This window comes from Panthera uncia, chromosome X, assembly GCF_023721935.1.
Source record: "Panthera uncia isolate 11264 chromosome X, Puncia_PCG_1.0, whole genome shotgun sequence".
Classification (NCBI taxonomy): Eukaryota; Metazoa; Chordata; class Mammalia; order Carnivora; family Felidae; genus Panthera; species Panthera uncia.
Genome location: NC_064817.1, coordinates 94,311,256 through 94,335,484, shown reverse-complemented (window position 1 = coordinate 94,335,484; position 24,229 = coordinate 94,311,256). Strand labels below are relative to the sequence as shown.

Sequence of the window (24,229 nt, the reverse complement as noted above, 5' to 3'; positions counted from 1 at the left end):
CAAATCTTGCCAACACACCATTTTAAAGTTTATACACGAGGTGGCAAATGTCAGAAATAAGTGAAAAAAAGAATCCCAGTACCTGGCTTGGTTGTGATATTTACACTGAAAATGAAATTTCATATCTCCGGCTTATAAAAAATAACCCTTCTTAGTTGCATTTTGGCTTTAAAATATTTTCATTTAATGCCTCCATGCGTACACTTCCCATTTATCATAGGCCTTGTAATTTGGCCTTAAAAAACACTCTACTAAGTGGGTACGACACATCTTTCATGGAATGGCAAAAGCACAAAATTTGTTGTGGGTTTTTTTTTTTAATGTAACTGCTAAGATGCCGTCTGTTCATTTTCAAACCGGATATATATATATATATATATATATATATATTTTTTTTTTTTTTTTTTCTTCTTGTAAACGTGGCACCTGATGATTGCAAAATACCGGAAGCTCCATCCCTTCCCCATAATTCCCCTCCCCAGAGATAACCCCAGCTACCAGTTGGGGTAGGAAAGGAAGACCTTCCCAGTGATTTTTCCCTGTAAGTCCGTGCCCTTCTCCGGCCAAAATGAACCACTTCAGTTTCTCTGTGTGCTTTCAGGAGCCTTCAATCGAAGGAAACGAAACTCCATCTATGTCACCGTGACTCTGCTTATTGTGTCGGTGTTGATTCTCACGGTGGGCCTTGCCGCAACCACCAGGACCCAGAATGTGACCGTCGGAGGTTATTACCCGGGAGTTATTGTAAGTATAAAAGGCCTAGGTAGGTCTCAGGGGCTTGCTGGCTGCGGTCTTTCGGGTTCTACTCGGAGGGTTTTTGATTGTCTGAGTTTCCAGTGTTTGCTCAGGTTTCCTCCTGTATATTTCTCTGTATGTGTACAGAGAGGAAACTCTGGGCCCGTTAAGAAGAGCACTGGACTGAGAGTCAGAGGAATCCCAGCTGTGTCCCTAATTAGCAGTGTGCTGCTGAGCAAGTTACCTCGCCCTTTAAGCCCGTGATTTTCTGGTCTACGAGGTGTCACCAACCAGCAGGGTTAGCTTTAGGCTAAGGTCCCTTTCTCTCTGGGCACCTGCTTTCCCACGTATAACAGGCGTCACCTGACCCTACCTGAAACCTGACGACGGCTTGACACTCTGACCGTCAGCGCTGACCTCCAAAGTGAGCCTGCATTCCTACCAGGAAACACATGTGGAACATTTACTTCTAAGATAGGTATATTTATCCATTTACAGGTTTCATACATGTTCCTAAAACATACAGACATGGAAATTCAAGAATTAGATTCAAAAGAAATAACTTTTATTATCCTCATGCTAACTTCAAAGAATGACCTCCACTTCGCGTGAAGTCGGTCATTAAAGGTAGTGGCTATGAATCCTTATTTCAAGTAGCCCGCTAGATCATTTTGAACAGTTTTGGCTGACTTATCAGGTACAATTAGGTTACCGTGGCATCATTTTTGGAAATTTTCAAATTGGGGTCGAGTCGACACACAATATCACACTACTTTCTGGTGTACGACATAGTGAGCCCACGTCTCTCCATGTTATGCTGTGCTCACCGCAAGCGTAGCTGCCGTCTGTCACCATACAGCGTGGCGTCATTGTTTTTTTAATGTCGATCCCACTGCGTAGCTGACAAAAAGCTCATCCCGAGACAAGTGTCAACTGTGCCATTTTCTTGTGGCTCGCTTCTGCTTACTTACATTATTAGGGTCATCTTCAATTTGCGGTTTCTCAACAGAAGCCTTTCCAAACCACCTGTCCATTTGATAGGGACCAGTTTAGTTAAAGCTAGATAACGCAGTCCGGGCACACGTCAAAAGCCCCGCCATCAACTGGTTGCTGCTGGGATCTTGCCTTTTCCTCCCTGCAAGACGGCTGACCTTGTTATCTGACATTCACACCGGGGGAGGGCGCCAGTGACAGTCTGTTTATTGAATATTTGTACCGCTTAATTTCTCTTACTAGTTTAGATAAACAATAAATAGGAAAAAAGAGTTCGAATAGTTTCTTAGTGTACATCAGTGGATTGTTGTATCCATCACCAGGGTGCGTGGGATCCGCTCTGGAAACCACCGAACTCTTGACATACAAAGCCTCACTTTATAGCAAATCATCGTGTCGTATACGTGACATAGATACAATTTCTTTTGTCATTTATACTTCAATAAATCTGGGGAAAAGAAGAGGAAAGAGAAACAAAAACAAACATGAGCCTCATTTGGATCGACACACACACGGCTGCTGATCCCAAAAGCCTAACCCTAGAGGTAGGGTCATATTTTCACCATCAATTATATAAATTGTCAATTGTAAGTGATTGTAGAGAACAGGGAGGAAGTTTGGAAGTTTAGGATGGTTCTTTTATGTATAGTTAGTACAGCAAAGAGGTCAGATGTGTTTGTGTTGTTGTTGTTTTTCTTTTTTCTTTTTTTGAAGAGGTGGGGTTGGAGAGAGAAGTCAAGGGAGAGGAAAGGATTAAAGATGGATGTCTTTGACAAGCCCAAGCTGCTGCGAGTGACCAAGCCTGACGAGGGTTGCCTAGGCCACGGATTCCACAGTCAGCCTCCTCAATAGCCCTGGCTGGCTGGCGCCAGACGTGCCTCCCACCTCCCACAGGCTGCCTGGGAAGTTCCTTCGCCACTCTTGGGCAGGCAGGGCTCCCTCCAGCCAAGGGCAGGTGTCCCTCTGTTAAATGTGTGATGTGAGAACTCACCCGGTCCACTTCCTGTGGTGAGGCAAGAAAACCAGTTGTCAGCAGAATTGGGTTTTATTTTTAAGCACAAGCGAGGGGGGCGAGGAGGAAGGGGGAGGTAAGATTGCATTTTGGTGGCTTGGAAAAGCAATTTATAGGGTCTGTGTGACTTTGTGTGCTTCAGGTAGCTGCGTTTTGTAAAATATTTCTGACGGATGAACAGATGCTCAAAGCCAAGAGTCAGACTCCCCATGGGTGAGGAAAAGGTATTTTCCCTGTCATTTAAGAGTAGGAACTCCTATTCTAGAACAGTGGCTATGAACCTGCTCTGTAGAATAGCTGCCTGTGGGTGGCTAGGTTGGAATGCATTAACAAAGGAAGGAGGGCGCATGATTGTTGGTATTCGAGTACCTGATGTTCAGCAAGCTCGGGTAGTTGAAGGGGTGCGTGCCTCTGTGTGTGTGTGTGTGTGTGTGTGTGTGTGTGTGTGTTTCACTAAAAGCTAATATGGAAATGTTAAGAGGAGAACCATCCCTAACAGACAGTGTGCCCCGTGGTTTACCCTTTAAAAATGTGCTCTTAGAGTTCCTGTAGATTTGTTTCTTTAAAATGGGTTTTAATTATAGAAATGAATGGGGAAGATTGCAGATCGAAAGGCAGAAACATCCATTTGGGTTTAGAGGTCAAATCATGTTGTAACAAATACGGTGACGACTCAGGCCTCTGAAACAGCGTGTGCCTGACAATCCAGATTTATCCGGGAGTGGGATGCTTTCGCTCATTGACCCGTTTGGTTATTAGAGAGGTAGGTACTGTATAAACTCTAAGCCAGTGGTTTCCCTACTTTGGTGTGCAGAAGAATGACCAGATGAAGCTGTGGGAAATGCAGACCTCAGGTCCCTACCCCCAGAGATTCTGGTTTGGTAGGCTCGGTATGGCCCAGGAACCTGAATTTCCTTTTGATGAGCTAATTTTGATTGGAAAAGTAATACAAATTGAATCTGCATTTTACTAACTACCCCAGGGGAGCCTCATTCAAATGAACCGGCAACCACTTGGAGGACTAAAACCCAATAAATAAAATATGCTCAGCAATAAACCCAGGCATTTTAAGATTCCATACTGGCAAATTGGTCACTCTGAATATAAATGATCAGTGTATAGCAATGTGAAAAATTTCAGGCTACTTGGAACTCTGATGTTTTGGGGTTAGCTCTGCGGGTTAAATGCTTTAACAATAAATGAGAATTCAAAATTTCAAAACAGACAAATTAGGGCGCAGTTATTACATTAAAAGAAGGCTTATTATACATACAACTCACTTAAATATAGAGACTCGGGCATTTTAAAATATAATTACATTTGTACAGCTCAAACTCACATGAAACTTTTCTGGGGCATATTCATTTTGCCAAGCGAGGTGCCCTTGTATGGCAAGGTGCATTATAATAGGTCATGAGCTACTTGATCTGAGCTAGAATGTGGTGCCAGCATCCTAAGACACACACATGCATGTATGCATCTTTAAAGGTGCTAATCTGTCCAAGCGGAACGGCGCAGTTTTTTTAAAAACTTAAAATCGGTGAAGAAAGACAAACTGGTTTAGGATTTTTACTATCCACGAATGTTCCAGACATTCCATTCCAGAAGAGTTCAGTGAGCTTTCTACACCGGAGGCCTAAAAAAGGCAAGAGGTTCACTTGTTGTATAAAGCTGGAAAGGGTAGGGGAGAGAGTGCGCTCCTTGTCTGTAACACTTTAACCTTCGATCCGGGAGAATGAAGCCTTTAAATGTGTTTCCCAAGCAACCCACAAGATGGGGTTGGCCACCTGATCAGCATGGAAATCTTTCATTCTTGTACCCTCTCCCCAGTTGTTGTACTGCTAAGACCCATGCCAGCCTGGGTTTTCTTTAGGAGAAAAAAAAGAGGAGTTTCAGCCCCGTTCACAAGGTGGGGGTGTGTGTGTGTGTGAGTTAATGGAAAAATTATATCAGAGTTACCGTGGGATAGTAGGAAACTGAGACAGCAGAGATCATTCAAAATAATGGCCCAGAAACTTTCTTTAGGCAGATGTGGCTTCAGCTTCACATGTAAAGACTCTTGATAAATCCAACAAAGTTTAGACTAAAGCATGCTAAGGAAACATACTGAGCTCTGGATGGTAGAAGTTTGCAGTTTATTGTGAATTAGGGAGAAATTTGTCCACCTCTTGTTGAAAATGTCTCTAAAATATAAAATCATTCTAAAATAAAGTTCCTACCCCTAAGGTACATTTCAAAGATGGGTCTTGAGTCTGGATTTGCTAAATAAGACTTGTAATGCCGTAAAGTTCTAACCTTCATTGGCTCCCTGTTCCCTCCTTAGTTTTGTCATTCACAGCACTCCAAAGATGCCTTTGGTCTGGTCTCCCATTCCCCCCTCTTTTGCCAAAACTGTCAGTTCATGGCCCTGAACGCAACTTGGATTTTTCTGCCTTGCTGCTGTCATTTTCATTGTTCCCCCTGGTCTGGAATGTCCTCCCTGCGTTTCCTCTCTGTTTATCCAAATGCTCTGTTCTATCCCAACTTAAAGACAAGGCAGGACATTTTTCAACCACGGGCGTCCACAGTGGCGTCTGCCATCTTTGAACTCCCCGCCATAGATTTCTCCTACTCATGGTTCCTGGAAAAAAAATCCTGCTTTGTGGCATCTGTAGGGCCATATTCTCATTTAGTTTTGTTTTTACAGGTCCCCGATCCCTTATCTGAATCCTTGGGCCAGATGTGTTGGAGAATTTAGATTTCTTTCCTTTTTTAAAATATTTTTTAAAAAAATTTTTAACATTTATTTATTATTGAGAGACAGAGAGACACAGAGTGTGAGCAGGGGAGGGGTGCGGGGGGGGGGGAGACACAGAATCCGAAGCAGGCTCCAGGCTCTGAGCCGTCAGCGCAGAACCCTACGCGGGGCTCGAACTCACAGACTGAGAGATCATGACCTGAGCTGAAGTCGGATGCTCAGCCGACTGAGCCACCCAGGCGCCCCTCTTTTTTTTAATATTTATTTTTTGGCGATGGAGAGCACAAGTGAGGGAGGGGCAGAGAGAGGGGGACAGAGGATCTGAAGCGGGCCTTGCACTGACAGGCTGACAGCAGCGAGCCCGATGTGGGGCTCGAACCCATGAACCGTGAGATCATGACCTGAGCCGAAGTCAGATGTCAATGGACTGAGCCATCCAGGTGCCCCTAGATTTCTTTTTTATTTTAGAAGGATAATACAGTGCATATATTATATTATCTAACATCCCAGGGGGGTTGAGAAAAACCCCATAATCAAGCACTTTCATATTCCTCTAATAAACTGAGTTTTTATACTAAGTGGATAAAGATTGTAAAATAATCTCACATCAGTTTAAGGTTTTGCCACCAAGTTAGTTACGAAAAAAAACCAACCTTTCGTTTTTAAGAGCTTTGTGGATTTCAGGATTATGGGAAGGAATTGTGGACCAGTTTACCTAATTATAGCTCCTTGAGGGTGAGTCTCATTGGTTGTAGTATCATATCCCCCGCCCCTACTTCTGGCCTCCAAATCACAGATATAGCACGGTGCCTGCCACAGAGTAATGTCCAATTAACACGTATTGAACGACTAATCCTTCTGAGCCTCGGTGCAGTGAATGGGAATCGGCCTAGTCCAAAAAGAGCCGTTAAATCTGACTTTGATGTCTAACGATTTGTGTTTTCCTTCAACGAGTGGAGGGCAGCCAAATCAAAGCAAATTGGTTATTTATTCAGGTAATGGGGAATCAAGATGGAGGTCCAAAGGCCTACACTTGCCATGATTCCCTGCAGTTCTCGAGGGAGAGCCAAAGAGCTTCCCTTTCTGGGGTCTCAGGAGAGTAAACAGTCGATTAGAAGTAGCTGCCCACTTTCAGGAAATTCTGTTGATTTTCCCCTTTTTATTTTCAACCCCTCAGCTCTTCCTCAGATAGGATTTTTCACTCCATCCTTGCAGGGAACCTCTTTCCCGGAGAGGGAGGGGAAGTGACGAAAGTCACTATTCTACTGACACACCACAAATGCAGCACAGTGTGGCTGAAAGAACACCAGCTGTTGGTCGGGGCACCTGTGGACTCCTGGCCCTGTCAGTAACTTGCTATAAGAGGGGATGAGTCCATACAATTCTCTAGGCCACCATTTTCCTATCTGTCAGATGGGAATCGTATCAGCTCCACCGAACTCCACAGCGTTACTGTGACCAAAATGGAGGGCACGTGTTGCTTTAAGTTAAAATGCTTTTCAAATGTACGGTAGTTTTTGCAACACTGGTGCGTTCATCAGCCTGTCATCCAGGTGAGTGAATTCTTCCAGCATGACTCAAAAGACAGTAGTTCCCTGCCTGGTGATCTCTACCTATCTTCGACCCCATGTTAAAATGTCTCCTCCTCTGTGAAATCTTAGACTTAACATTTATTTAGCGTCCTACCTCATGCAAGTCACACCACGTACTTTGTTAAAAAAGGTTTTCTTTTATTTGAGTATAGTTGACACAATGCTGTGCTAGTTTCAGGTGTATGACATAGTGATTCAACCATTGTGCTGTGCTCACCACGAGTATAGCTACCATCTGTCACCGTACAACGTTATTATAATATTATTGACTGTATTCCCTACGCTGTGCATTTTGTTCCCATGATTTATTCATTCCATAACTGGAAGCCTGTGTCTCTCACTCCCCTTCACCTATTTTGCTCATCCTCCACACACCCCCCCCCCTTCCCTCTGGGAACCATCAGTTTGTTTTCTGTATTTATAGGTCTGACCCTGCTTTTTGTGTGTTTATTCATGTGTTCTGTTTTTCAGATTTTGCATATGATGAAATCATATGGTATCTGTCTTTCTCTGACTTACTTCACTTAGCATAACACCCTCTAGGTCCGTCCAGGTTGTCACAAATGGCAATATCTCACCCTTTTATGGCTGCGTATACATACCACATCTTTCCTTATCTCTTCGTCTATCAGGGGACACTTAGATTACCTCCATATCTTGGCTATTGTAAATCATGCTGCGATAAATGGAGGGGTGCATGTATCTTTTTGAATTAGTGTTTTTGTTTTCTTTGGGTATATACCTAGTAGAAGTCACACTACATACTTTATCTCATTTAATCCTCACAGCAGCCCTGTGTGGTAGTTACCATCACGGTTTGCATTTTATAAGTGAGGTACCTGAAGCACAGAGTGGTTAAGGAACTAGCCCAAGGTCACACAGTTTACAAATAGCAGAGCCAAAGATATAATACAAAATGAATGATTCTGTTCTCCTGTAGCACTATGTTTATATGTTGCCTGCGGTCCTTAACCCACAGTTTGTCTCTCCTTCACTGGACTAGGAGCCCCTGGAGGGCAGGGACCACATCCTGTTTATCTGGCACAAGTGCTTAGTGAATATTGGAAAGTTGAATGAATCGGAGTGGATTAGAATGGAATGGAAAGAAAAGGAGGGAACTGGATAAAGTAACTGTCTAACCTGGGACTTCGGTCCCAAGTGCCTTGTCTTTCCAGTCAATTCCATAAGGCTTCAGCCCACCTCTTCCTGGCCACTACCATCAGAGTTATTTGAGAGTGCCAGGAATGACGAGGTTTTTTGCTTCCTGTCTGAAGGTCAAGACTGCTGTTGGGGTCCAGGAGACCATTAAGTGAATATCTGTGGAAACTGATAAGCTGCTCAGTCAAAGGACTTATTTTCCATGTAAGAGACTGCCTCTGATTTTCTCACAGTCTCCACAAGTGGTCCAGAGTGCCATGAACACAAACTATTCATGGAATTCTTCCTAAAAAATAAAAGCTGTGGAATATATTGGAGGTGTGGATAAGAGAAAACATGAAGCTGTGTTATGAAATACAGCAAGCAATGATAAGATTTTCCAGCTCAAATTGGGTTAGAGTTGCTCAGAAACTAAATGTCTTCAAAAACGATACTAATCAGGGGCGCCTGGGTGGCTCAGTCAGTTAAGCGTCCAACTTCGACTCAGGTCATGATCTCACAGCTCGTGAGATGGAGCCCCGTGTTGGGCTCTGTGCTTATAGCTCAGAGCCTGGAGCCTGCTTGGGATTCCAGGTCTCCCTCTCTCTGCCTCCCTGGCTCGTGCTCTGTCTCTCTCTCTTTCTCAAAAATAAATAAACATTAAAAACAGTTTTTAATGGTAATAATCACTAGAACAATAATTAATATTTCCTGAGTACTTACTGTGTGCCAAGCACTGTGCTAAGTTCTTTCAATGTATCATCCTGGTTTGTGCTTGCAAAAGCCCTACGAGATAGCCACCACTCTAGTCCCCATTTTCCAGATTCGGAGACTGAGGTTTAGAGAAGCCAATCAGTTTGTTCAAGATCCCACAAACAAAGGTGGAAGAGCTGGGGCAGGAAGCCAGGCTGGTGTGAGAACCAGGTTTTAATCAGTATACTGTATAAAACAACACATTTCAATTACATTTAAACTAAGAGCAGGTGTTGGGGCGCCTGGGTGGCTCAGTCAGTTAAGCGTCCAACTCTTGATTTCGGCTCAGGTCATGATCTCACGGTGGTTTGTGAGATCCAGCCCCGCATCGGGCTCTGTGCTGACCATGAGGAGCCTGCTTGAGAGTTTCTCTCTCTGCCTCTCCCCCACTCTCTCCCTCTCTAAACAAACAAACAAACAAACAAACAAATAAATAAGAACAGGTGGGAGATGGGCATAGTTTACCTGTTGAGTGAGGATGTTCTCAGTAGAGTCTTGGATGGCACATGATATACTCTTCATACACTTCGGCTTCTATTTCCCAAGAGGGGTTGCTGGCTGAGTGGCCCTGAAGAATGAGTCCTTGGAAACTTGTATTCATTCCTTCCCTTCATTCCCTTTCATCCTTGGGTTTCTGAGACAGTGACCCAGCCCCCCCAGGCAGCCCACCACATTCCTGCCTCGCCCTCCAGGCCATTAGATTTCCAACCACAGGTGTAAGGCTTGGGGGGGGCCTCAGACTGAAATAGATGCCCCTGTTAGCCATGGTAAGGCTGCAGATGGAAACCGGGACCATTAGTGAGGTTAAGAGACTCGCAGCTACATTGCCGAGCTTGTGTTAAGATTTATTGGCCCATGCTCACCACTCTTTACTTCTTCCGTTTTTACCCCTATCGGCAGCCTTCGTTAGTGATCGTGTTCAGCTGAGACGGGCCACCTCAGTCCGCTAATGGCAGAAGTGAGAGGAAAGTGGGACCCGCTACACTGAGCCATCATCCAATCCACTTAGACAGGGAAATTGTTTCGCAGGGTTTTACGCTGCCATTTCTGTTCACCCTCTAATGAATGCTTTCTGTCCATAAATGAAGCAGAGATGGAAGAAGAGGTGAATAAGTGCTAACATAAATTGCAGTGGGTCAGCCACAAATACAAGCTTTCAAAAAATAGGGTTGGTTTTTTTTTTTAAGTCTAGGTTAAGGTGCTTGCTGATTTCTAAAGTACTTCCTGGGTTTGATTAGTGTGCCGGATGCATCGAAAATTGCTATTTCAAACCTTCATTTTGTAATCCATGCATCAGAGTAGAAGGCCTCTTTTCAAAAAAAAAAAAAAAAGATTCAGATCAGAATATAATGTGTGCTTTTCACCGTTACATGTCTCTTACTGACTCACCAGTCACGCACTAGGTAATGGATATTGACATTGAGATAGGCAGGCTCTGAAACGCTCTGGTTGACCTTTACTCGTAGCTTTTAGGTATGATTTATTTCTATGAGGAAAAAATTTGCAAATAGTGGGGGAAGCACTTTTATTGAACACCTTGTATCTGTGTAACAGTTGCATGTGGCTTTAGCATCTATACCCCAGTTCTTTTCCGTTGTCCTGAGTCATATCCAGGAGCTGCAATGATCGTGTGGCCAGGCTGGCCACCTTCCCACATGCTATGTTTGCCATGTTGCTTTGCAGCTCGGCTTTGGATCGTTCCTTGGAATCATCGGATCAAACCTTGTCGAGAACAAACGGCAGATGGTAAGTCTGCATCGCTATAGAATTACACTCTTTGTCTGAAAAAGCTGAATATATTTATGAATTAAATAACACACTTCCTAAGGTTGCCCACATTGGGCCACAAAAGTAACTGCTCCTTTGCCTTTTCTCCTCAGCCTCCAGGGAACTTGTGCGAAAGTGACCCTGTGGTATGGGACTTGTTCTCATCTTGCCCGATGCTCCCTCAGTGCCCTAGTTGGTCTCCTTAAGTGAAAGAGATAGAATATTCTGGATCTTGCCCTTTGCTCTCCTCCTCCCTCTCAGATGCATAACCTTTGGGGAAGGTTTTTGCAGAGGGCTCCTGTCTTTTAGGGTATTACAATCTAGGAGACTTAGATCAAGAGGACAAGTCACACTTGGGGCACACAAAAGACAAAATTATGAAGCCAACCTAAAGTATTCCCACGACTCATACTTCAAAGCTAAGTGTGTTGTAATGTTCAAAGGAAGAAGGAACATGTAACAGGAGGTAAAACTTAGAAAGTTCTATGTCCTAACGGGGGCCACAAGGGCAAGCTGTTGGGTTTCCTGGTATGGACCGAATTGCAAGCATATTGTAGATTTATTGGCTTGTAAATCAAGATGCCTGGTGAGTGGTCAGATGGTGGACTGATTAGGCTCCCCCAGTACAAGCCTCTGTGGCATCTAGACTTTGATAATGGGGTCTATTTAACAGCACGTTTAATCAGATAACGTCATAGCTCCAGGGACAGAGAACTCTAACCATATGTTCTCATATGAATCGCCCTCAAGGGAGAGATCATAGTTCTCTTCTTCCATTTCACCTGGACTCCCCGCCTCCCCTGCCTGTTGTGTTTGCACTTGGGGCTTACATTATTCAAAATAACGGGAGAGTTTTAATTGTAGAGCTGATCATAGCATAGCTGATAATGCCAATTTCATGACATCGTTCATCCATTATTTACCAATTCTCTGTAGCGCTGTGAAGTGAGATTTATGGGGAGAGGCTTTTGAACAACTCCTGAAGGAGATGAGTATTTCCTCCTGGCCTGTAGAGGAGGGAGAACCTTAGGGCGGCCTTGACTTTGATTTGATTTTGCCCGGGAGAGCAGTTTAATGCCATGCTATTTCCCCCCTCTTTGCCCCCAAACACCTGAAGAAAGCAAAACACTGATTCCATCTAGTTCTGAGGGTCACCACGGGCAGACGGTAGGCTTAGGCAGCGCCTGCCCCTGCCCCTGTAAGCACCTTCCCCCGCATTGGGTTGTAGTATCACCCTTGTAGTGGAAGACGAATTATTAGGAAAACTTGTCATTTAACATGATCATATAACATGATATAACATGTATATATACACTCATATACATATATACGCATATACATATGCATATATACTCATCATACAACATGTTGAGTATAGGGCGGTCTGGTTCAAGCAAACATTTTCTTACTTAAAAATTTTGGGGGGTGCCTGGGTGGCTCAGTCGGTTCAGCGTCCGACTTTGGCTCAGGTCATGCTCTCCAGATTTGTGAATTCAAGCCCTGGGTCGGGCTGTGTGCTGACGGCCCAGAGCCTGGAGCCCACTTCGGATTCTGTGTCTCCCTCTCTCTCCCCGCCCCTCCCCCGCTCGCACTCTGTCTCTCCCTCTCTCAAAAAGAAATAAGCATTTGAAAAATTTTTAAGAAAAAATAAATAAATACTAAAAAGAAAAAAGAAAACTTTTTGTATATATTACGCAGAGTTAGTTGATCAGTTCCAGAGACTTCAACCCTTGTCAAATGTCTTTGGTATTTACTTTGGTATTTGTCTTTGGTATTTACATCTTACTAAGTTGACTGTTCTTTCTTCAACAATGCAGAAGGCCATGTAGGGTTGTGTGGGGCCTCAGAACCATCCCTGTCTTCATCAGTGCCCACTGCGAGGGGTTGAGAAGAACACTGAACTAGGAGTTGGTGGGCATCAGACCGGATGGTGACCCCGGGCACACCACTTCCCCTCCTTGAGCCTCCAATCCACCAGTAAATAAAATAGGGGGTTGGACCACATGATGTCAAAGGTCCGACATCTTTCTGAGTCTGAGCCTGGAAGAGCCACACGTGTTCCTCCTTGGACAATAGGCTGGATGTTCATTTGGTGCTGACAGACTCACTGAATGAGTTTCTTAGCTTGCCCTGAACATGGGGAACGTGCTTCAGTGGCCCCTTCCCTGCCTCCCTCGGCTCCCACTCATCCTGGATGATTGAAGAAAGCACCCTCATGGGGTGGCCGGCCAGAGTTCTGCATTGGCTGGCATTCTCTTGGGGACCATCTAGTCTCCAGAAGCAGCAAGAGTGGAAGGCTAACAGACACTTTTGTTCCCCCCTCATCCTCGCAGCTGGTGGCCTCCATCGTCTTTATCAGCTTTGGGGTGATTGCGGCCTTCTGTTGTGCCATCGTCGACGGGGTCTTTGCTGCGAGACACATTGTGAGTACTTTCAGTCCTGGGTTCAAGCCATTGTACGATACGGCAAAGTTGAGTGTGTGCTGAGATGTGTGCCGAGTGCTGTGAGGGGTACAGAAGAGGGAGAAAACAAGATCCGTGTCTCAGGTTGCCGACAGTCGAGGACACCACGGGACACACGGTCATCTAGAGAACAGGGGCTGAGCCGGGGGTATAAACTCTAAGTACCAGAGCGGTTTATCCTGGACTCCAGTGGCCGGGACAGGCTTCCCCGTGGTGGTGGGAGCTAAGCCTTTGACACGTAACTGAGATTTGGAAAGGCAGAGGGAAGGGCTTTGGGGCCGGGGGAATGACTCAGAGGTGACGTTGGGAGCGAGGAGGCAGGGAAGAGCAGGGGGGCCGATGACTTGAGAGCCTTGGAGGCTTCAGCAGCCACAAGAACAGACCATGAAGACAGAGTCACCTTTTCTCAGATACCTGAACTTTGCTGTCCCTACAACCATGGTTGGCGTTTAGTGATAGGATTGGGCTCCAGAGAAGGCCCCAGAGCTAGAAGCCTCCACTCAGAGCCCAGTCCTGGAGTGCGGGTGCCAAATCCTTCCTCCTCTGGAGAAGCTGCACCTTGAGAAAGGCCATTTTACTCCTGAAACCCGAACCTGTGCTCTTGTTTGAGGAAGCCTGGGATTCAGGGCATTCCTGTGTGGCTGTCTACAGGAGCCCTCGCCCCTCTTTCAGTACTTTCCATCCCATAGTGTTCCAGACTATTCTGCTAGGGCTGACTTCTCCATCAGGCACAATAGGCACAACGCCTGTGGCCCATAGGACTTTCAGGGTTTCAGTAAAATATTAGCATTTCTTTTCAAATCCGTAGAAACATGATAAGCTTTTAGGTCAAGAAAAAGTTTTCCCATATAATATAAATATATTTGTCTTTATACCAATGCAGTCATTAGATATAATTAAAATAAAGAAGGGGCGCCTGGGTGGCTCAGTCAGTTAAGCATTTGACTCTTGATTTCAGCTCAGGTCATGATCTCACGGTTCGTGAGCTTGACCCCCGTGTCGGGCTCCATGCTGACAGTGCAGGGCCTGCTTGGGATTCTCTCTCTCCCTCTTTCTCTGCCCTTCCCCCACTAGCGCTCTCTCTCTCAAAATAAACCTTTAAACAAAATAAAGAAAATATAATTTTCAATATTTTTTAATGGGGAGACGGACCCACAAAAGCAAAAGTGCCTAGGTCCCAGGGAGGCTGTAACATAGCCCTGATCCAGCCCACAAACCCAAATCAAAAGCGAGCCACAGCAACTTACTGGGCCCCCACAACCAACACAAGTACTCCTTTCATTCCTACTGAATCAGCAGGGAGAATGAAAACACCTCGTGAACTAGTTGGAACTGTTTTGCTTTCCAAAACAACTGAATTGGAGCAAAATTGTATTACCAGAATCTTCTGTGGATCAATGGCACTTTATTCCATTTCAGTCACTGGCTAATAGTGCAGGTCATGTTGAGGGAGCCTCGTGGGTACGGTTGGATCTGGGGAAGGATGATCCGTGACGTTATTATTTCAATTCCAACTTGCTCTCGGACCCTCCTCTCAGGAGTAAGAGTCAGTCCATCATTTGCCAAGATTGGAGGGACTCATGTGGTTGGTGCTTCCCCACAAGCAGTCTCCGAATTGGTGTCTCAGGAGAGGATTTCTGGGCAGAGGGCAGAGCAAGGGGTGAGAGAGAGAGGGTCTTTACCCGATTTTCTTTCCGGGCTGAGAATTTAAATGTAGGCCCCTCTATCAGACCCATCCCTTCTGATTTTAGATGAGAACAGCCATCTTCTTCATCTTTTTCTTCTTAAAAAGGCCAGTGATACATGGGGAACTCGTAACATCCACAAGCCCACCACCCTAACTTAGCAATCCGTATCATTTTTGCATATGACCCTCTGAGTAAGCACCCAGTTGTGTGGCTGTGTGTAGCGTGGTTGCAGCCAATCATGGCATGCGTGCCATTGGTATTCAACAGGAGCCATCTTAATAACAACAATGCCTTGTTTTTGTGTAGCGTATTTAGCTTTTAAATGTGCCTTCACATCTATTGTCTCATTGGAGACCCACAGCAATCCTGTGAGATATGTAGGGCAAGCATTATTATCCCCATTTGACAAGCAGTATTCACTCTGAGGCAGTCTCCATGGTAACAGAGGCCTAGTGGCCAAGAAGCCTGCAGTAGATTTTGATGGCATCATGAGCTAAAATGGCTTCCTCTTTTTCCTTCTTCCTCCCACTCCTAGTGTGTTTTTTTTTAACAGCTTTATTGAGATGTAGTTCACATCCCATATAATTCACCCACTTAAAGTGTACAATTCAGTGGTTTTCAGTATCCTCACTGTTACGTGGAAACCACCACCACATCAATTTTAGAAGATTTTCAGCATCCCCCAAAAGAAGCCCCATGCTCTTGACTCTCACCTCCCTTTACCCCTAGTCGCCTCAGCCCTAAGCAGCTACTAGTCTACTTGTTTTTTTCTTGATAGATTTCCCTATGCTAATTAACCTTTCATATTAATGGGATCATAGAATATCATGGTCTTTTGCGACCTGACTTCTTTCACTTAGTGTGCTATCCTCAGGGCTCACCCATGTCGTAGCATGTATCAGTGCTTCATAGCTTTTCATGGCCTAATAATATTCCACCGTATGGATATACCACATGTTGTTTGTCCATTCAGTGGCCGATGGGCATTTGGGTTGTTTCCAGCTTGTGGCTTTTATTAATAATGCTGCTCTAAACATGCATGTACCATGTGGCCATATGTTTTTGTTTTCCTTGGGTATATACCTAGGAGTGGAATTGCCTGGCCGTATGGTAACCACGTTTACCCTTTTGAGGACCTACTGGACAGTTTCCGAAAAGAGCCGCACCGTTTTCCATTCCCACCAGAAGTGTATGTAGGAGAGTTCCCATTTCTCTGCATCCTTGCCGACTCTTATGATCTGACTTTTTGATTCTAGTATCCCACTAACCATCCCAGTGGGAATCAAGTGGTATCTCAGTGTGGTTTTGATTTGCGTTTCCTTGACACTCCTAAATGTTTTTGAGCACTGGCCTCTGTCAAAGGCAATGGAGAAAAATCCAAGTTATACTTGCTGGAAGTTTCCTCTATCGACCACCTACGTGTCTCTGACTCCAGGCCCTCTGTACTTCCTACAGTTAGTGGCCTGCAGCAAAGTGTTTGATTCGTGGATTTGGGTTAAGGCTGGATGAATCTTTTAGAAAACCTTTCTGCTTACACTGCACCTGTCCTAAGACATCTGCCAGCCCTCACTGACACCCAGAGAGTTTTGAGAAAGGAGGCTTTGTTAATGTATGGCAATATCCGTTGGCCAGTTTAACGAAAGGCCCTTTTGGATCCTAGCACTGCTTGGGTGGGCTAAAGCCAGGCTTTCTTTTTATAAACAATGAATTTTTTAAAAGATTTTATATTTAAGTCATCTCTACACCCAACGTGGGGCTCGAAGTCACAACTTCGAGATCACGAGTCACGTGCTCCTCTGAGCCAGCCGGGTGCCCCTAAAGCCAGCCTTTCCTGTTGTTGAAATCTCTCAGCAATATCTTGCCCTGTCCTTTGGCTTGGGAATGTGTGAGCTACCTCTCAAGACCTACCTTCTTACACGCCCCTCTAAATATGTCTTCTTCCTTCTCTCTTGTCTCCTAGTTCTTTCCTTCCCCGCCCCCAACATGGCCTTTAACCATCTGGGAAGGTCATTTTGCCTTTTTGTAACAGTTTCCCCTCTTTGAAATGGATGTAATAGTAACCTACCTCTCAGGCTCAACCTGAGTGTGATATGAAGTAATGGGTGCAAACTGGGCCTGGCACAGAGTAGGCACTCAACATAAAGCAATGTCCATTTCCATCTCTTCGCTCCAGAGTCGGAAGCCCTTCAGATTTGAAAGGTCACCGAGCCCTCACGAAGTGACTTTTTCCTACCTCCCAGTTGCCAGGGCTTATTCCTTCTCGGGGGTCTCAATGCAGAATAGCAGCCAGAGGCAGCAAAGGGGCAACCGTCACACACGTCTGTCTTCATCTGGGGCAGTTGGCGGCTGAATGCTTTTTGCAGAACCAGGAGGTCGGGAGGGCTGTGACCAGCGTATCAAGCCTCCCTTTCCACAAGATAATAGTGGTCTCTGCTATTGCGCAAACACGGAAAATAAACCCTGCTGCGTGTGAACATGAGAACCCTCGCTCCTTTCCCCCCTAACTCCAGCCTCAGCCAACAGGTCAATGTACTTTCAGAACAGTGAACAAACAAGAGGTCCCTGTAAAAGCAGCTGATGGGAAGTCTTAGGTGCTCGATGGGGCTGGGAGGCAGGAGGCACTGGGGTGTCAGGATCAGGAGATGTTAAATCATCCGTGGGAAAAGCAGCCACTGGGATTTGAAAATGGCAAGTGGGGGCAGGAGGGAAGGTGCTTGGCCACCCACCCCCCAGGTCAGTTTGCATGAACTTCTTGTCCCGTCCTAACCTGCTTTTGGCCAGAGCTCCGCCACCACTCAGGAGATGTTTAGCATCACCCCAGAAGTGAACAGCATCCCCTGCCTGCAAGTTTCCAGGCAGCCCTGGATGGTGCCTGTCTGCTCTACCCCAACCCCCGTGCCTGGGAGTTCCCTCAGCAGGAAGCTGGCCAAGCCAGGAGGGTAAACCAGCTGCCCTTGAGCCCCATGTTAGTTTTCTGGGCTTTAGCAGTGTGTTTGGAGTTCACTGTCTTTACCTAGTATCCCTAGTATCTGTGTAGTTGAGTGGAAATGGCTCATAGTGTAGTTGAGTTAAACTCTACAGCAGTCTCAGGACACCCGGGTGGCTCAGTTGGCTAAGTGTCCAGCTCTCGGTTTCAGCTCAGGTCATGATCTCATGGTTTTGTGAGTTCGAGCCCTGCATCAGGCTCTGTGTTGACGGTGCGGGCCCTGCATGGGATTCTCTGTCTCCCTCTCTCTCTGCTCCTCCTCCACTCATGTTCTCTCTGTCTCTCTCAAAATAAATAAATAAACTTAAAGAATTTTTGAAAGAGGGGCGCCTGGGTGGCTCAGTCGGTTGCGTGTCTGACTTCGGCTCAGGTCACGATCTCACGGTCTGCGAGTTTGAGCCCCGTGTCGGGCTCTGTGCTGACAGCCCAGAGCCTGGAGCCTGCTTCAGATTCTGTGTCTCCCTCTCTCTCTGCCCCTAACCCACTCGCATTCTGCCTCTGTCTCTCTCAAAAATAAATAAACATTAAAAAAACATTTTTAAAGAAATCTACAGTAGTCTCAGTAGCTGCTCAGCCCCCTGGGGCTTGCTTCCTGAGCTCTTCCTTCTGGAAAAGCTGTGGCAATGACAGCAGGGAGCACATGTCAGCCAGCCCGTGTCCTGTCCTCAGGTGATGATGAGAACTCATTGATGGAGTTGGGCTCCCTCCTTTTGAGAGTATGGTGTTGTAAGAATTTTGAATCTTGTTCCCTGGGGACTCTTTGGAAGAAGACAAAGACTGGAAATAAAAGAAAACCAGAGAGGAAATTTCAAGAAAACCATTTCTTAGTTTCCGAATTTCTCATTAACCAAGTGGCCCAACAGAAAGCAGTTATTAGAACATCTTAATCTAATCCTCAGATTCTCAGGATCCATAGAAGGGCTGCTTTCAGAAATTAACCCAACCCACTGCCTACTCGTGTGTGTGTGTGTGTGTGTGTGTGTGTCTGTGTGTGTGCGTGTGTGTGCGTGTGTGTGTTCAAATCTTTTATTACCCATCAGAGCACTTGCTGCTTTATTTTCCAAAACCAACACTTCTTTGGTTTGGTGTTTCCCTTTCCAGGATCTGAAACCACTCTATGCTAACCGGTGCCACTATGTCCCCAAGACATCCCAGAAGGAGGCTGAGGAGGTGAGCCAGAATGAGGCTGCATGTCTTACTTTTGGGGAAAGTCTTCCGTTCTGCCTGAAACCCCCTTCCCTGTACTCCTTTTCACGGGCCTAAGGCTTGCTGTTAGGTGTCTGTAGCTGATTTGTTCAGTGGGTCAGAGCACAGTGTTAATGAGGCCACGGTCATAGGTTGGAGCCTCAAGAGGCCTAATCAGATTTACTTTGCTCTGTGGCCACAGGCTGCCCCTCTGACCCCAGCAGGCAGCCTCTCCGTGTGTGGCTTTGATCCCAAGAGGGACAGATGAGTACAGAGGCCACAGGGCAGGCCACTCCCCCAGCTCTGTGGATGGCGGTTTGGTCGTCTGGACTCGGTGCCCAGCTGGAGGGAAAGCAGGAGCCTCACCAGAGCACTGGGCCTGGACCAGGGAGGCAGAACCTGGGTCTCACACGCAGGAGGGGTCAGGAAGCCAAACGAGGGTAATCGAGAAGCCCGGTCCACTCTAAGGCTCTGAGAAGGCCTGGACTGTGGGCCTGGCCCCTCTCATGACACCCCAAAAGGCCAGTCTGCTAATGCACGACGACTTGTCTCGCTTGCCCTATGCATCTCTCCTCGTGTTCCACGCCGCCTTGCGCGGAACTAGAGGCAGCAGGCAGTGAGGTGAAGCACGACTCCGGGCCACTTTCAGAAATTAACGCAATCCCACTGCCTACTTGTGTGTGTGCACAATAATTGCCCCCCAGCCCAGAGATTCCTTTGATATGAAACTACCATTTGACATAAAATACAATGCGAATGGTGCCCTTGGAGTTAGGCGGGGCGATGGCCCTCCTCCCAACGCATCAGGGCAGATATTTCTATTATGGCTCTGCCTTTCACTTCTCCCCCTACTTTGCACCCAATCCCAAATTTACTGTTTTTCTAACTACCCATGGGTTCAAAGGGAGGAGTAGAAACGTTCACGTGCCAACAGCTTATCAGAAAGGCAGTGAGCATTTGGATGGAGGACCCGATATAGAAAAAGCGCCTGTTTACTACAAATATTCTCTATAACACAGTGAAACACATTCACAAGCACTTCCTTGCATCCATAAAGGACGAGAGTCTGGAAAATTTCTTCCCAACAGAAGACGGTAAATGGAAATGGATCTTTTACATGTTTTGCAAACTCGAGATGTGTGAAATGTCATTGCTGTTCTGATTTCGTGGCGATCGCTTTCTCGTGTTAACTTGGTGACTGTAAAAATATTAATGACTTCCATAGGTTCACTTGTAACCCTGGTCCCCCTAACCCTATTTTTCCTATATAAGGTCATAAGTTCCTCAACCAAAAATTCTCCTTCCGCGAGGGTTCTGAGGAACCTTACCCAGGCAGCTAGAGAGGTACTATTGTACTTCAAAGTGCATGTGACAGCCTTTCTGTCTTCCTCCCCATCTGATCCCCCCCCCCCCTTTTTCCCCCCCCCCCCCATTCCCCTTCCCCACTTACTTTCATTTCCTGCTGTCATTTGTTCTTCCCCCTGTCCTTCCATCCATCCTTCCTCCTCTGCATCTCCGCCCTTCAGGGATGGGGCACTGAGGGCTGTGGCTGAGGCTGGACGGACCCCAGCTACACGGTGGCTCGTGTCAGGCACAGGTCAGCCAGCCCCGTGCCCAGCCCCATCCCTCTCCTGCGTTGGTGTGTTCATTTCGCAGCCATCCTCACCGCCTCCATCAGTCACTAACTCATATTTCCAGTCCCAGAGGGTCCTGCCTCCCATCCAGTGCCAGCCCATCTCTTCACTGTTGTGTGCCCTCAGGTGAACTGCCCTCACCTCAGCCGTGGATTCTGCACGCCTCGCATCCGGGGCAACACCTGCTTCTGCTGTGATCTCTACAACTGTGGCAAGTAAGTGCTGAGCGCCGCCGCACAGGAATGATGGTTTGACCACAGTGGGCACTAGGAGGGCTGAGGCGGGGCGGAGGGGTGGGGGGAGCGCAAGGGCACACGGTAGGGATCCGAGAAATGGAAGATGTTGGTCTGTCAACAGATTTCAGCTAGTAAGCATTACCTGCCTTATCCGTGCCAGGCATCACGCTAAGTGCTTTGGAATACTTGATCTCATTTTGTTCTTACCTATGATGTATGTAGGATTATTCTCTCCATTTTACAGATGGTGAGAGTGAGGCTCAGAGGAGGCAGACACCTGGCCCAAGGTCACCCAGAACTTGAAAACAGTAGAGGTAGAGTTCAAACCCAGTTCTGCCTTAAGTCCAAGTTCAACAACATTCAACAGATAGTTACTGAGCACTTTCTCTGGGCTTGGGCCTGTTCTAGACACTGCTGACTCAGCAGCAAACAAGATAAAAGTCCTTTCCCTTATGAAGCTTGTATTTTAATAGGGAAGACAGTCAATAATACATGGATATAAAATATGCCAGGTGTTGATCAGAGCTCTGAGAAAAAAATGAAGCAGGAGAGGTAGATAGGTAGGTGAGGGTGAGGGTGCTGTGTGAGACAGAGGAGCCAGGGAAGGTCTTTTTGAGGAGGTGGCATTTGTGCAGAGACCGGAACAAAGCGAGAGAGCAACCCAAGTAGATACCTGGGGAAAGAGTGTTTTCAAGCAGCAAGAACAGCAAGTGCAAAGGCCCTGAGGCAGGAGCAGGCTCAGTGCTAGTCTCGTTTGGTCACTCGGCTCTCTGCCCTCTAATTGCAAAAACGTCACTTATTCTTTTTTTCAAAACATGTTTAGGGGTGCCTGGGTGGCTCAGTCAGTTGAGCATCTGACATCAGCTCAGGTCATGATCTCACAGTTCATCGAGTTCTAGCCCTGCATCAGGCTCTGTGCTAACAGCTCAGGGCCTGGAGCCTGCTTCAGATTCTATGTCTCCCTCTCTCTCTGCCCTCCCCCTCTTGCGTTCTCTCTCTCTCTTTCTCAAAAATAAATAAACATTAAAATAATTAAAAAAAACATATTTAGGTGGTGGGAATACAGAGTCTATACCTCTGAGGAACTCACAGACTCGTAGGGAAGACAGACATGAGAACAATTGATTATATACAACAGAGTGTGATAGGTACAGTGGGGACCAGTGGATATACTGGGGACCCTGATGACCCAAATGACTGAAAGTCAGGGCTGCTGGGGGAGTGTCAAGGAGGAGGTGACATGGGAGCTGAAATTTAAAGGGGAGGGAAGGAGTTGGGAAAGAAACCAGAAGGGGGTAGAGGTGGGGAAGGTATTCCCAACAGTTGTAGGGTGGGGAGAGTTCTACAGGGGGTAGGAGGTAAGGGCGGAGCTGTAGTCAGAAGCCAGATCATGGAGGGCTCACTGGCCACAAGAGTGACTTTGGACTTGACCCTGTAAGCAATTTGGACTTGACCCCATAAGCCAATGAATGGTATTGCATGAAAGATGGAGTGCTGAGGGCCTGGAGACAGAGGGGGAAGGGAGGAGTTGGCAGAGGGGGCCTGGAGGGAGCTGGATCCAGAGGAGTCAGATGGATGCAGCATCCTCCAGACCCCCACCCCCTACTCTTGGTATTGGGGGGCCCATTTCTGCGGTCTGAGGATTAAGACCTGACTGACTGGAGGTAGGGCGGAGAGGTGGGGAGACTGGCACCAGCCTTTTACCTTCTTCCTTTGCACCAGCCTCATTTCGTTCGAAGGTTTGGCGGCGGAGGAAGAGAAACTTAAAGACTCAAATGAGGTTTGGGGATTATCTGGGAGGTTCAATTATTCATGTTGTAATAATAACTAACACTTGTAAAGGACTTCCCTCCTCAGCAGCAGTGATGGCTATAATTATACTTCCTGAGCTCATCCTTCCAAAAATGATCAAAGGAATGTAAAATAGGTCCTAGGGGAATTGGGGTTATTTTGCTATCTTTCCTTTGGCCTCCCCTGATGCCCCCCCTCCTTGCCGCTGTCCTTCCTTCTCCTTTTCCCCCCTCCCTCGCCCAGCTCGCTGCTCTCCTCCCTCCTCTGGCCTGCTCCCCCTCCTTTCTCACTTCCTGGCCTCCTGGTGGGGGGTGCTGGGAGCAGGCTCACACCTGCGGGCCCAGGATGGAGAGGAGCGGAGGCCCCCTGGGAGGCTGCGAAGTGATTCCTTGCAGGCGCCTTTCTCTCTGAATTTAGGTGTGTTTCTGGAAAAGGTTTGAATAAACTAAATCCTACTTTAAATTCCATTCAGTTGAGTCCTTAGGTGCATTTTTTTTTTCAAAAGTGGAGACTAAGCCCAGTTTATCTTCCTGTCAATCTGAACTTCATAATAACTGACTTTCTTACTTTTTTAAGAAAATGTTTCTTTTATGTTTGAGAGAGAGAGAGAGAGAGAGAGAGAGAGAGTTTGAGCAGGGAAGGGGCAGAGGTGGGGGGGGGGCAGAGGATCCGAAGCGGGCTCTGGGCTGACAGCAGCGAGCCCGACGAGGGTCTCAAACTCACAAACTGAGTAAGTAGATTGTGACCTGAGCCAAAGTCAAATGCTTAACAGACTGAGCCACCCAGGCACCCCTGACTTTCTTACTTTCTTAAAGCAAGTTATGCAGTATTGTCTTCAAGGCTCTCAAGGAACTTTATGAGGAGTGGTGCTAAACTCTGGGTTCTCTGGAGGCAGGGACCATGACTTCATCTTATCTCTATCCCCAGTCCCTGGCACAGGAGCAGGCATGAGTAAAGGCCTAATGAAACAGGAGTGACATTTGTTGGAAAGTACCAAAAAGAAGAACGCCCTTTTCACCAGGAAGGTAAAATATTGAACTAGGCAACGAAGAGGGGTCACGGGGACGTTGTCCTTAAGCCTGGAAATGGTTTTCGCCTACCTGGGGCCCGGACCCCAGCCCCGGGCATCAGTCAAGGCCCTGTCTGTGGTGCTAAGTTTCCAAGGGCAAAGCCACCAGGAAAAGACTTTACTGAACTTTCCATCAGGAAACAGTCCCACTAGGGTCATAAACCAGGGCCACGAGACTTAAGAGGTAATGATCCTACAATAGAGGGAAAAGGTTTTCCTTGACCTGAGGCTTTTTCCAGCCAGTGCCAAAGAGACCTGAACTCCAGGCCTAAATATAGCTAGCAGCAAGCATTCGGAGAGATGCGGGGACTTTAATTTTGCAGAGCCTGTATTTGTTTTCCTCACACAAAACCTATTTTTAATCAATTGCCAGCTCCTCCAGTCCATTTCCTGGAAAGGAGGCCAAGAAAAAAAAAAGTGGGAACAAAAACATCAGGCGGTCATTTGTACAG

The 24,229-nt window shown here is 46.5% G+C and overlaps 1 protein-coding gene across 1 annotated transcript in view; it reads left to right on the top strand.

Annotated features, from left to right (window-relative positions):
- The window catches only part of TMEM255A (transmembrane protein 255A), a 54,814-nt gene that overhangs the window by 6,156 nt on the left and 24,429 nt on the right, over positions 1 to 24,229 (top strand). Inside the window, exons 2-6 of the mRNA XM_049644806.1 lie at positions 602 to 744; positions 10,643 to 10,705; positions 13,060 to 13,149; positions 18,964 to 19,032; positions 20,808 to 20,896. Of these exons, the coding sequence (XP_049500763.1) occupies positions 602 to 744; positions 10,643 to 10,705; positions 13,060 to 13,149; positions 18,964 to 19,032; positions 20,808 to 20,896 (454 nt within the window). The remainder of the gene's footprint in view (positions 1 to 601; positions 745 to 10,642; positions 10,706 to 13,059; positions 13,150 to 18,963; positions 19,033 to 20,807; positions 20,897 to 24,229) is intronic.